At 46.2% G+C, this 12,406-nt stretch overlaps 1 protein-coding gene across 1 annotated transcript in view; it reads left to right on the top strand.

Moving 5' to 3' along the window:
- The first annotated feature begins 790 nt into the window (after positions 1 to 790).
- COL23A1 (collagen type XXIII alpha 1 chain) overlaps positions 791 to 12,406 on the top strand; it is a 384,293-nt gene continuing 372,677 nt past the window's right edge. The window contains exon 1 of the mRNA XM_079144321.1: positions 791 to 1,235. Coding sequence (XP_079000447.1) covers positions 927 to 1,235 — 309 coding nt within the window. The 5' untranslated portion in view covers positions 791 to 926. The remainder of the gene's footprint in view (positions 1,236 to 12,406) is intronic.

The following is a 12,406-nucleotide window of genomic DNA, read 5'->3' as shown; positions in this document are numbered from 1 at the left end:
AGCACGATGGCAATTCAGGTTAAATATGGCACATACCAGATGATTATTTTTGGCGGAGTTGTTTCTACCACAGAATTAAGTCATCACATTCAGAAGCTGGAATTCCTTTTCCACATCTTTTCCCATTTGTTATAGTGTTCTCAACTAACTTCTCCCCTTGGGTCAGGAACAAAGTCTTGTCATCTTGTTTCTAGCACCCATACCTGGCTATAATACATGGTGAGAGGATTAAGATTCCAACAGGCATCTGGATCCTAACTGCGGCTCTAAATACGAATCTGCATAAGTCTCTTTCGGCCACCAAGCGGCGCCAAGCCACCATCTAGGTCGGCGCCACTAAGTTTTCCTCAGGATTTGGAGTTTGAACTTTTATTTAAAAGTGTCCGAAAGGTTAAATCACACATGTTTAAAAGAATGCTCCCAAGGCCTATTGGTGCTCCAGCAGGAGTGGGCTGCAGAAGACGCGCTGAGTCTCCAGACTTACTTCGTAATTTTGGGGATCGCTGTGGGGACCATGGCTGGGAAGTCACAGAGGCGCTCACGCCGGGATGGGTGCAGCCTGGCGCCTGGGCCAGGTGAAGGCTGAGGGCGCGCTGCGCACTGGGTCAGCCTGGCTCACACGGGTGACTCCAGGAGCCAGCTCCCTTCTCGCCCCCGCCCCTCGCTGAGCGGGCCAGGCCGCTCCTCCCCTGGGTGGGTCCGGGCTCCTTTTCTGGCAGGGTCTATTTGCATAAAGGAAACTGTCCAAAGTGGCCGCTGTGGAGGAGCTGGCGAAGGAGAAGGGGGCGTGCGCCGTGATCCGCTACTACTCGGAGGCCAAGCCCAGCGCCGGGTCGACCTCGTGCCTCGGGCTCTCCTGTGCGCTCATTCTGCGATCCTAGTTCTTAGCGGTCCCAGTCGGACAGTCCCCGCGGGACGAGCGCGCCATGAGCCTGGGCGATTGCGCCGGTGGTGGCGGCGGCTGCGGCGACGAGGCGCAGAAGAGCAGCCCGGCTGGGAGCGGCGGCGGCCGAGGGCGCCCCGCGACGACCGTCGGGTCTCGGGCGGTGAGCGCGTTGTGCCTGCTGCTCTCCGTGGGTTCGGCGGCCGCCTGCCTGCTGCTGGGCGCCCAGGCGGCCGCACTGCAGGGCCGAGTGTCGGCGCTCGAGGAGGAGCGGGAGCTCCTGCGGCGCTCGAGGCCGCCGGGCACCCTGGACGCCTGGGCCGAGCCGCACCTGGAGCGCCTGCTGCGCGAGGTGAGGCGCTGGGGCGCGGGGCGTGGGCGGTCCACAGGATTCCGTGTGTGGGGGTCTGGGGGAAGGTTCGCGCTCTGAGAGCATGGGGCGGCGTTTCTGTCGCCCTGAGGAAGGGTCGCCCTGGTACTGGGGGCGATAGAGTACATACAGGATGTCCACGCCAGATGGAGAATGGGGCTGCTGACCCGGAGTGGTCCTGCTGTCTTTGCTCCTGCCACAGAGTCTCCTGTCGGGGCTGGTGGATACGGGAAAGGCAAGCCAAAAGGACCGTCTAGGGGTCCTTACAGCAGGGGAAGGGAAAACTGAGACCACAGACTTGGAGTAACCGTCCTGGGAGCGGGTCTTCTCTGTTATGTGCGCTCGGACTCGCGACTTCCCGCCTTCGGTAAGCGCCCCAGATAACGACAAGGCTCATGTTGGAAGCGTCCGCAGACTCTAGTTCCCATCACTGGTATATCTGGAGCAGCCGGTGGCCACAGTAGAGGGAAACCTCAGACAGACTTCAGGGTCTTGGAGGGGTCGCATCGGCCCTAGATGCCCAGGAAAGTTTGTTTGGAAGCAGCTCCATCTTGGATATGCTGTGCTCCCAGGCTGCCATAACTGAGCGCGGTGTACACATTAGCTGGTTGGGTTGAGGGGAAGGAAAAACAGGGCCAGTCACCTGCATTCTGGTTTCGAGTGATGTCACCTGGGCAGTGGGGACGCAGTACATTCTGAGTTGTCACATCCTGCAATGGGAGTTGTGATCCATCCCCCATCCCCTTGTTGATAGCATCACATCAGTCTCGGAGATACGTCTAAAGAGTTAGGACTGCTATCTTCAAAGCAGGAACCACGTTTGGGGCCTCAAAGACTCATTCAACAAGTTGGTTAGAACCTCCACCTTTGTTGCATTAGCTCTGCTCCCCATAGATCAGGCACAGGCACCAGTACACTGGCCAGAGCTTCTCCTGGCTCTGCCATCTCCCCTGCCTGAGCGACCTCTTCCTCCTGGGGAGGGTGGCTACCCAAGATCCCAAGGACATCCTTAAGTTCTGTGGGAAATGAGGCAGTGTTTCATGGCAGAGGACTGGGAGGGCAGGCCAATTACCACCAATTCCCTAAACTGTAGCCTACTGTGATCTTTACTAATATGTTATGCTTTGTGGAGTTAGAGGTGTAGCTCAGTGGTAGAGTGCATGTTTAGCACGAGCAAGGCCCTGGATTCTGTTCCCAGCACCAAACATATTGAACTGTCTATCACTTTCAAGTTAATTTGGAATCTTAAGGAGAATGGTAGAAGACATACCACACCTTCTTGTTTACCACACTTACTTCTTAGTCATCTTAAGCCAGCATATCTCTTCTACTTGGTTTTGAGCAAAATTGCTATTTCCTAAAATGATTTTCTCTTTTCCGCCTTAAAAGTGCCTACAGACTTCAGAAATTTTCCCAAACCCTGCTGGCAACTCCTGGTGATGGTTTCATAATTGCTGCCTATTATCTTTTGGCAAACCCCTAGTGACGAGGGTGTTGAACTGATTTATAGAGGCCCCGTAAAGTTTCTACCTGTGAATGCTCTAACTGCAGCTGTTCTTTCTACTGTGAGGCCCCTTGGACTTAGTAAAAATAAACCACAAGCCCTGATTGAGTAAATCAGAAAGCCTGGAAAAACCTTTTAACAAGGAACTTTGCAAATTGTGTCTATACTAATAGGGATAGGGGGTCTTGGGAAAGTAGCCAGTGCTGGGAAATGCTGATTCTTTAGTACTGAACTTCAGTGGGGAAAGACTGCTTCATCACACTTCTGCTGGAGTATCACTTGGGTGAATGGTGGTGATTGAAGATGATTTAGTGGGCAGAGCTCAGCTGCCTCTCCTCTCCTTCTCCCCCTCTCCTCTCTCCTCTTCTTTCTTCCCCTACTATCCCCTCCTCCTGCTGTCTCCTTACTTCTTTCCTTTCTCTCTCTCTCTCTCTCTCTCTCTCTCTCTCTCTCTCTCTCTCTCTCTCTCTCTCTCTCTCTCTCTGTTAGAAAGGCAAAGGGAAATTTTACAATCCTGAGATTCCTATTCAAGATTTTCCTGCGCCCTTTGACACTTACTAACACTGACTATGCACAGTTCAGTATCTGGGGTACATGTTGTGCTTGGCCTTTACGCTGCCTGCCTCGCCCTGCCAGTGGAGAGTCAGAGGTGGTCCCATGTGGATGCCAGTTGGTGTTGAGTTTCTGGTTGTTGGGGTGTCCCCGCTGAGTGGGCACCTCTCTTCCTGGGTGTTAGTCAGTTCCTGCTATTAGCTATGCTTCTTGTAACTGTTGCTGGATTGGAAATGCACTCAGCTTTGTGACAGTGAGTTCCCTGGCTGAGATGAGGGTGCAGTGGGAGGCCCATTATGGGGAACCAGTAATTGGCTTTAAATAGATGTGTAGTTGCTTCTTCGAACAGCTAGATACAAAGGATAACTAAATATCACACTGAAAATCTGTTGAGGAAAGAAAATTTGTACTTGAACATGTTTTCTCAGCTCAGATTTGTTCTCAGTGGAACCTCTTCTAAGTCAGTGCTGAAGTCATTATGTGTGAAGGTGCTTGTGGCTTGTCTTTTACCAACAAACTCGTTTTCAGAGTATCAGAGGCAGAAACCCTGCCCAAATTAAAGAAATTCTTGCCAACCACACACAACTTTAATGTCAGGAAAAAAAAAAAAAAAGCCAACAAAAGCCACTGTTAGTAGGGGACCCACTCTCCTTGTTCCCTTGGGAACAGAACTGTGACATAAATTTTTTCTGGGACTGACTGATGGGCCCGATAATGTAGATACAGAAACTACAGAAAAGGAATATTCTTGTTATCTCATGATTATTAAAGACCCTTCCCAAGGAACTAAAGGGAATAAATGGTTTTTAGGATATAAAGACAAAACTTCCAAGCCAGACTCATTCATGACAGTATCTTCAGTGTGATTTCAAAATACTGACACAAAACAAACATCTGATATTTTACTTTGAAAGTGCTTTAAGTAGGTTGCCTAATTAATCAGTCCTCTAGTTACTGTGTTACAAAACTAACACAAAAAGTGTTACAGCCACACCTTTAGTTACAGTTACAAAAGCTCAGACTTTAAAGTACATAGCTTTTATATTACAGTAAAAAATTTAATGCAAGGATTAAAGAAATATTTAGTTGTATTCAGAGGAGACCATTTCCAGCTTACAATGGATTTATTGTTGGCTGTTGGCCTTCCATTGTCCAGATCAATCAGTTTGAAAACAAGAAAAACCCAGAGACTGGGAATAAAATTCAAGTGCTTTCCTTCCCTACCATCAGCTACATATATTAGTGAAGTGACTGTCAAACTCAAACTCAAATGTAGCTTTTCCAGCCTTTGTAGCAGTGTGTCTGCTTGTCAGGACAGCTCTATGGTGTCCATTTTAATAAAGATGCCTATTTTTTAATCCCATGCACAACTAGAAATAGAGTATAAATCATAACTACTTTTGTTTCCTTGGCACTTCCTGGCTCCCAAACCAAAAGAAAAAAGAAAAAGTTTCCTTCCAATTATTTTTCTGGCATGCTTAATTTCTTTCTCCACTGTTTTCTTGCCTTACATTTTTTCTTTTAAAAAAGGCCACAGTTTGGAAGAGTTTTATAATAATAGCAGCATGTTTAGAACAGGCCAACTGTTGGGGTATTCTTTTCAAAGTCAGTTTTTGGAATTTTTGAGTTGGATGTTTCAACAGCTCCTAAACTGGGGGACTCTGCTAGCTGAGTGAATTCCTAACCAGCAGGTAGAACAGGGCAGATGCATGCAGCTGCTCATCAGCAGGGGAGTTTCAGACCTGTCCCACTAGTTAGAGCTGTCATCCAACCTCTTCAACTTTCTGAACCTCAGCTTTCTCCTCTCTAATATGGTGGTCAACACCTGCCACTGGTATTTCATTATAATAATGAGAAATGGACTAATACAATCAATATCTATGTTTTTGATGGCAGATAATGGAATACCTGAGTGTGGTCACTTAACATGACAGTCACTGAATTGTATAATAAGAAAAGCCTGGAAGAAAGTTAAGGTATCTTGGTTTAGTTCAATGACTTGGTCACACCTGGGTGCCAGATTGTGTCTGCCATTCTCTTGTCCTTTCCTCATGGTTGCAAGATGGCTGCTGTAGCTCCACACGTGTCTTTACACCAGAATAGTCAAGGTCGGGAACGGGAAAAGAAAAAGAGTTATCTTTTTTGTGAGACTTTCTCTTTTATTTAAATCAGGGAAAACTTTCCCATCATCTTTCTGCATAATTCTCTTACAGCCATCAGCCAGAACTAGGTCACATGGTCACCACCCTTTCACTGGCAAAGGTAATGGGGTTGCCAATAAAGAGGCTTTGGCCAATCTTGATTCATCCCCTGAGGCTGGGCACATTGCCACTGGAATAGAATTGAAGCTTTGTTAGGAAAGAAGAGTGGGAATGGCAACTGGGGAGCAACCAAGACTGTCAGCCAGGTCCCATAGAATGTTGTCACTACTGTCACTCCAGGGGAGGACAAGATGTCCTCCAAGGAGAATTGAGTCAATGAGAAGGGACCGTCATTTTTTTGTCCTGTCAATATTCACAACTATGCTTTCCTTTCACTTTGGTGTTTCCCAAACTCCACACTTTGGGAACACTCTCCAACCACAAAATTGTTGTCTCTTTCAAGACCCTGCTATCCACATCCAGCTTTGCCTCCAGGTGTAGATGAAGGGAAAGTTGGTATGCTTGAGATTCTCTCTGACAATCCTATTTATAGTTGTATTTGTCCATTCTCTGTTACTATAATGATATACTTGGGGTTGGGCCATTTATCAAGAAAAGAGGTTTAGTTAGCTCACAGTTTGGGAGATGTAAAGTCCAAACAGCATGTGCAGACTCTGGTGAGGACCCCCTAGCTATGTCACAAAATGATGGGTGGCATTACAAAGGTAGGATACAAGTGGGTGAGATCACTTGGTGAGACAGGAAGCCAGAGCAGGGAGGGGTTCTTTTCATAAGAACTAACTCAGGGATCCCATGAGATTCTCTAAACCCTTCCGGGGGTTCGCCTCCAATGACTTAAAGACCTCCCACCTTAAAGGTCCTACCTCCTCCTAACGTTAGCATAGACCAAGCTTCCATCACTTGGGGGACAAACTACATCCAAGCCATATCAGTAGTTTATGACCTTTAACCCTGGAGTGGATGCCATTCTGATCTCAAAGTGACTGGAGGGAGTGGCCCCACATAGGGAGTGGCACTCCAGGGCTCTGTGGGCTAACTTTTTCCCAGCATATGTTGGGAAGATAATACTTCACATCACTCTGCCCAAAGTGGAAGAGGCTGCTCGGGTGGAAAAAACTGATCCAGCCTCTACAAGCACCAAGACCTGTGTATGTCACACCTGTCCCCATTCAGTGTGCCCAGACAGCACTGCTTCCCCCTCCTCCCAGTCATGGGTCTCCTTGGCTTTCTCTATAGTCGATGTTGTGCAGACTTCAAATCCCCTTCCAGAGTGTGTGCAGTTAGGATCAGGGTCCCCAGAGCAGGAAGGATGTCCTTCTCACTGGAGTCAGCCTTCCTAGATGCCTTTGGATCTTTGTACCTTCAAACCACAATGTAACAGGACCACCCCTCAGAGAGACTTGGACTTCACAGGGAATTGGTGGCTCGAGTAACCAGGAAGTCCAGGTGACTGTCTTCTGGACCCTCTAGAGGCATCTTGTTTGGGGTTTCTTTGAATTGGCTCCATATTTCTCAAGGATATCCTCATTCTTCCCATGAGATGCCTGGAAAACTTCCAGAGACTCCAAATTCGTATCATAGCCTTAGAGTTTCTCTTTTCCAACAGTCCTGACAGAAGTTTTCTAATTCTCTTTATTGGTCCAATATGAATTACCTGTGTGCATTGCTAAGACTGCCAGACAGCTTTTCTGATCAGCCAGGTTCAGGGGCGTGTGTACTGGCACACGTGTATACTAGCACTGAAGGGACTGAGAAGTAGAGGGTGTATCCAAAGAACAATTCAGTTTTGTTTTGATTCATGCCTTGCTGGGGACCAGACCCAGGACCTCACACATGTTATGCAAGTGCCCTACCACTGAGCTCCATCCCAGTTCCCAAAGGATAATTCTAAGTGCTGTTATTAGAAGGGAGAGAGGACACGAGGCCAGAAAAACCTGTAGGTAAACCATCCAAGAAATAATAAGAGAGGCTGGAACCATGTTCAGAAGAAATCCTACCTCCATGGCTCAAAATCCAGATAAAGGAATTTTGATCCCCTGGAATAGTTCTGTAGGGGTTCATGTATGTTGGTAAATTTGGGTTTATCTGTGGAAGTACTGAAATCTGTACTTCTCTCTGGATTAATGAGTTTACAAAATGTGAGCTTTACAAGTTACAAGATCATTCACAATTTTAAAACTTGCCTGCAAACAACCTCAAGACAGGTTATTGTTGTTTCATAGAAAGATGTCACAAGGTGGATGCTCGGGGCACCCAGGACCAGGCCTGGGCTCCATTGGGGTTTGCAGGGTGCCTTTCAAGAGAGCATAAAAAGGACATTTGCATCCACTGCCCCTTTGTGTGAGTTTTGTGTTCAACCTAGGGCAGTGTGCCTGGGCCCACATCCGGGCCACCTGCTCTGGTGATCCATGTTCCTTTGCCCATTTCCAGCAGCTTCTCAGAGAATGTTCTCTGGAGGATCAGACTCTACTCCACTGGCTAGTTGAGGAATCTGGGGGGTACCTCAAATCCCAGGGACCAATGAGATGCATGTGGCTGGGAGGCTGCCACAGCCTTGCCTGGCACCATCTGCTACTGTGACTTTTGAGGATCTGAGTTTGGAAGAGGAAAACGCTACAGGGTGGAGGAGGAAAGGTCAGGGAGAGGAATCAGAGGCCACCGCTGACCATGGGCTGCATGGCCCAGGCAGGTTGTCCCACCCCTCACTTCTCTGGTCCAGAGAAACCGGGACACAGAGTAGAAAAGGGAGGGCTGGGTGGAAATAGCCACCGCAGCAGAGAATGAGCTCTGTTGCAAAAGAAAAAATGACTCCATGACACTTGTTAAACAGAAAAGAATGAGTGACACCCCTTAAAGCTCAGCAAGGCCAACTTAATGGGGTTTCACCGTGGGGGAGAGATTGGGCACAACTCCACATACATACAGCTTGGGCAGTGGGGATTTAAAGCCAAGGAACAGTGTGTAGCTCAGTGGATGGAGAATGACTAAGAGGAACCTCAAGGGTCAGGGGTATTCTGGCTAAATTCACCTGACAGACGTGTGTGCGCGCGCGCGCATGTGGTGCTGAGAATATAAGCCCGGGCCCTTATGCACACTAGGCAAAAGGCTCTACCACTTAGCCACTACCCTACCCACTAACAGGATTCTTGCTGAAGATAGGTCAGGGTGACCAGACCTCAGCTAGCAGGTGGGGGTTGTCCCCCAAAGGCCCATATGCTAAAACCTTGGTTGCCAGTCTGCAGTGCTAGTGGAAAGTGGTGAAACTTTTAGGAGGTGAGGCCTAGTGGAAGGAAGTTAGGTCATTGGGTGCGTGCCCTTGAAGGGGATATTGCCCCTCAACCTCTTCCTGTCTCTCTCTTTGCTTCTTGGCTACTATGAGGTTAATAGACCTCCCCTACCATGTGTTCCCACCATGATGTACTATCCTGCCACAGGCCCAAAAGCAATAGGGCCAAGCGATCACAGACTGAAACTTCCAAAACCACGAGACAGAATAAACCTTTCTTCCTTATAAAGTTGTTTATCTCAGGTATTTGTCACAGCAACAGAAAGCTAACATAGTGGTGGGATGAGGAAACTGATCTGATACTGAGAATGGGACTTTCTGCTGAACTGACGTAGCAGGGTTCTTTGCTAAATCTAAACTGGATTTTAGAGGGATGTGCGTGATGGGCCTAGGAGAAGGATTGTGAACCTGACTACTGTTCATTGAAGCAGGAATCTTTGTCAGCTTTGAGCAGTGGATCCCACTGTCCTTTGCTTGCAGGGCCTCACAGAGCATTGGTATGATCCTACACCTTCAGAGAAGGCCTCTCTCACCACAGATGTCTACATGTCTTTCCCTTTTCTCTCAATAACCCTAACCCTCCTCCATGAGGCACTGATAGGTGTTGGTGAGATGTTGGGTTCTTTCAAATCTGCTCTTTGTTGGACAGCAGTTGCCCCTAAGTATCCATGGGGGGATTGGTTTCAGGACCCCTCTGGATACCAAAACCCATGGATGCTCAAGACCCTTGTATAGAATGGCACAGTTTTTGCACAGAACTTTCATACATCCTTCAAATTCTATATAAGTGATTTGTAATACCTTATAAAATGCAAATGTTATGCAAATAGTTGATATATTGTATCATTTAGGCAATAATGACAATGGGAAAAGTCTTTAGGTTTTCAGAACACATGCAGCTCTTCTTCCCCAAATACTTTTGTCTTTTTTTTTTTTTTTTTTTTTCTTTCCTGTTTTGGATCTGGGAACTGAACCCAGGACTTCATGCATGTGAGGCAAGCACTTTACCATTCACTTCCTTCCACTACTTTTGAACCATAGTTGGTTACATCAGTGCATCAGATGTGAAGGATCGACTGTATCAGGAAATAGCATGCCAGCTTGCTGTCTTGCATCCCTTTTTTTTCTTTTTGTAGAATAATCAAAGTGTATCTTGATTTAACAGAATCAGTGTTACTGATAATTCTACTACATAAAACAAGGGCTGTTTAACTTTTTGCATAATCTCTCCCAATCCTCATTCATGGACAGATTTGCTCATACTAATTTTAACCAGAGTACACGCCATGTGCCTCTGGCATTTGTTTTTAAACTTCACACACTCAAAAACTTTTTCCAAGTGATATGTGATCTTTATGGTCATGTTTAATGACTGCATATCATCCCATCCAGAAAATCTGTATCCAACTATCAACATACCATTTAGGTCTCCTCTAAATATTTGTTAGCCCAAAATGTGGTGCAGTCCGTGGCTTTGTGGGGAAAGTTTCTTACTTTTGCTTTTCTTTGGATTGTAGAGCAACTGGATGAACACGAGTGTCCTTTGGGGTTTTTTGTTTCAATTTGAGAAGATCCAAGTTGCCCTTGACAGTGTGTGTTTCCTCTTGTGATATTCTGAAGCTATGGCACCATTCTGAAATGTTGCTTCAAGATTTATGATGGGCAAAGTGGATTCAGTCTGCCTTGTGGCTGAATCTGTCATTGTTGAAAGCAAAAAGAAAGCCTTTCCATAACACATGAGAAAAGTCAGTTTAAAGATCTCATCTCAGAATCGGGCTCCTTTGGGGGTTTGGCGGTTTGGTGCACAGTTCTATGCTGAATAGCATTTAGCGGTGCCAGGCACTCGGCCTGGTCTGCACTGTGACTTCTAATTATATGAACAAATGTAACTCAATTTGAGAAAGTTCTCCAGAGGCCACACACAACCCGAAGTTCTTGCCCCTTCGATTTTCTCCATGTGTAGAGTCAGGATTAATCTTTAATTGTTGACACAAACACCCAGAAAACATCCCTTCACCATATTCAGAAACATATTTCATGTACCAGTGGCATGAACCATTGGGAGAGAAAATTAGGTTTGCAGATGGAGTTTTAAAAAGAAGAGTCATGTCAATGTACTCCTGGAGGCTGCGGAGGGAAACAGTTGATAGACTTTCTTTTGTGTGGTGCTGGGGATGGAACCCAGGTCCTCACACATGCTAGGCAAATGCTCTACCACTGAGCTACACCCCCAGGCCTGCGTGCTTTTCTGACTCCCAGAAAAGGGCAGCCACAGGGTCCTGGTGACAGTATACATCTGAATTTGGATAATCCAGGTATCCCGACTTCTAATCCAGAATTATTTTCATATCCTCATGGCAGACCCATTCGAAGCAGCAACTTAGCCTTGAGTGTCAGACGCAACAGTTTTTCTACAAGTGTGGATGTCCTTGAAGATATCTGTAAATGACAAATGTGTAGAGTGGCAAGAGGGACCTCGGCTTTAAGCAGACCCAGGTTCACATCCCACCTCTGCCATTTCCCAGCTGTATGACTTCAAAACACTGAGTTTTTACAAACCTCAGTTTGATCCTCTGTTCAAGGGATTATAGTACTTGCCTGACAACATTTCCACGGGACCTAAGAAGGTGCTGTGTGCACAGCTCTCGGTGCGTCATGCATACTCTGAATGTGGCTATACTTTTCAGAACATTCTTTCTGGAATCTAGAAGAAATGTGTAGTCTGTGGGCTATTTGAAGAGGAGTTCCCATGGTTACAGGGCTGACCTTAAGATCCCTTAACACTGGGGTTCTGCCATCCTATTAAAAGCTGTACAGATGCAAAAAATTAAAAATTAAAAAAATAAAAAAAAATATATATATGTATATAAACACACATCCAGTCTGAGTCAATGGGCAGAAAAAATGTGATTTGGTTGTTGAAGGAAGGTAAACACAGAATTGGCTTCACAGAGCGCCCCCCTTTTTTGGTCTCTCTTTTGTAAGATTTCTCATTTAATTAAAATTTTTATATTTATGACAGATAAGTCATATTGTTCATGAAAATAATTATATGGAGTTGCCATTGTGAAAGGGCACACCAACACCTAATCAGTTTGCTTTAATTAACAAGATAGTTTGGTTTTGTGATTATGCAATATGGCACAAACACCCCCTAAATGCTCCTTATTAATCTGGTAAGTTAGAGGCTTCGCACGTATACTTCAATTGACATTGGCAAGTGAAAAAATTTATTTTCCTGATGTAGCCATGAATTTGGAGGATGCTGGGGGGAGCAGTGTGTGTGCTTTCAAATGGGTAATGTAAGCTTCTAAAATGGAATGTGTTTCCAAATTTGAGTTGTGAAACAAATCATAAAGCAATTAGAATGCATTCTGGCATTTTTAAAAGGTGGTTTAAATAAAATGTACTCAACTTTCATCCTTCAGGAAGTACAATCATACAAAGAAAGCAGGGTCTGTTCCTTTATTTAAACTGTGCCTGTTTCTGTGGTGTATGGGCGGTTATCATCTACAGCATCTTGTCTTCAGACCCGTGCTGTGGAGTGGTCAAATGAAGGACAAGTTCCCATGATGGCAGTGGGACTAGAGTATGCGAGTGTGAGCTGGTATGAGAGAGAGAGAATATGGTGGGTGTGTACATGAGTGCC

The sequence above is a fragment of the Sciurus vulgaris genome (assembly GCF_902686455.1).
Source record: "Sciurus vulgaris genome assembly, chromosome: 6".
Taxonomy (NCBI): domain Eukaryota; kingdom Metazoa; phylum Chordata; class Mammalia; order Rodentia; family Sciuridae; genus Sciurus; species Sciurus vulgaris.
Note: the sequence above shows the minus strand (reverse complement) of the source record. Positions and strands in the feature narration are given on the sequence as shown.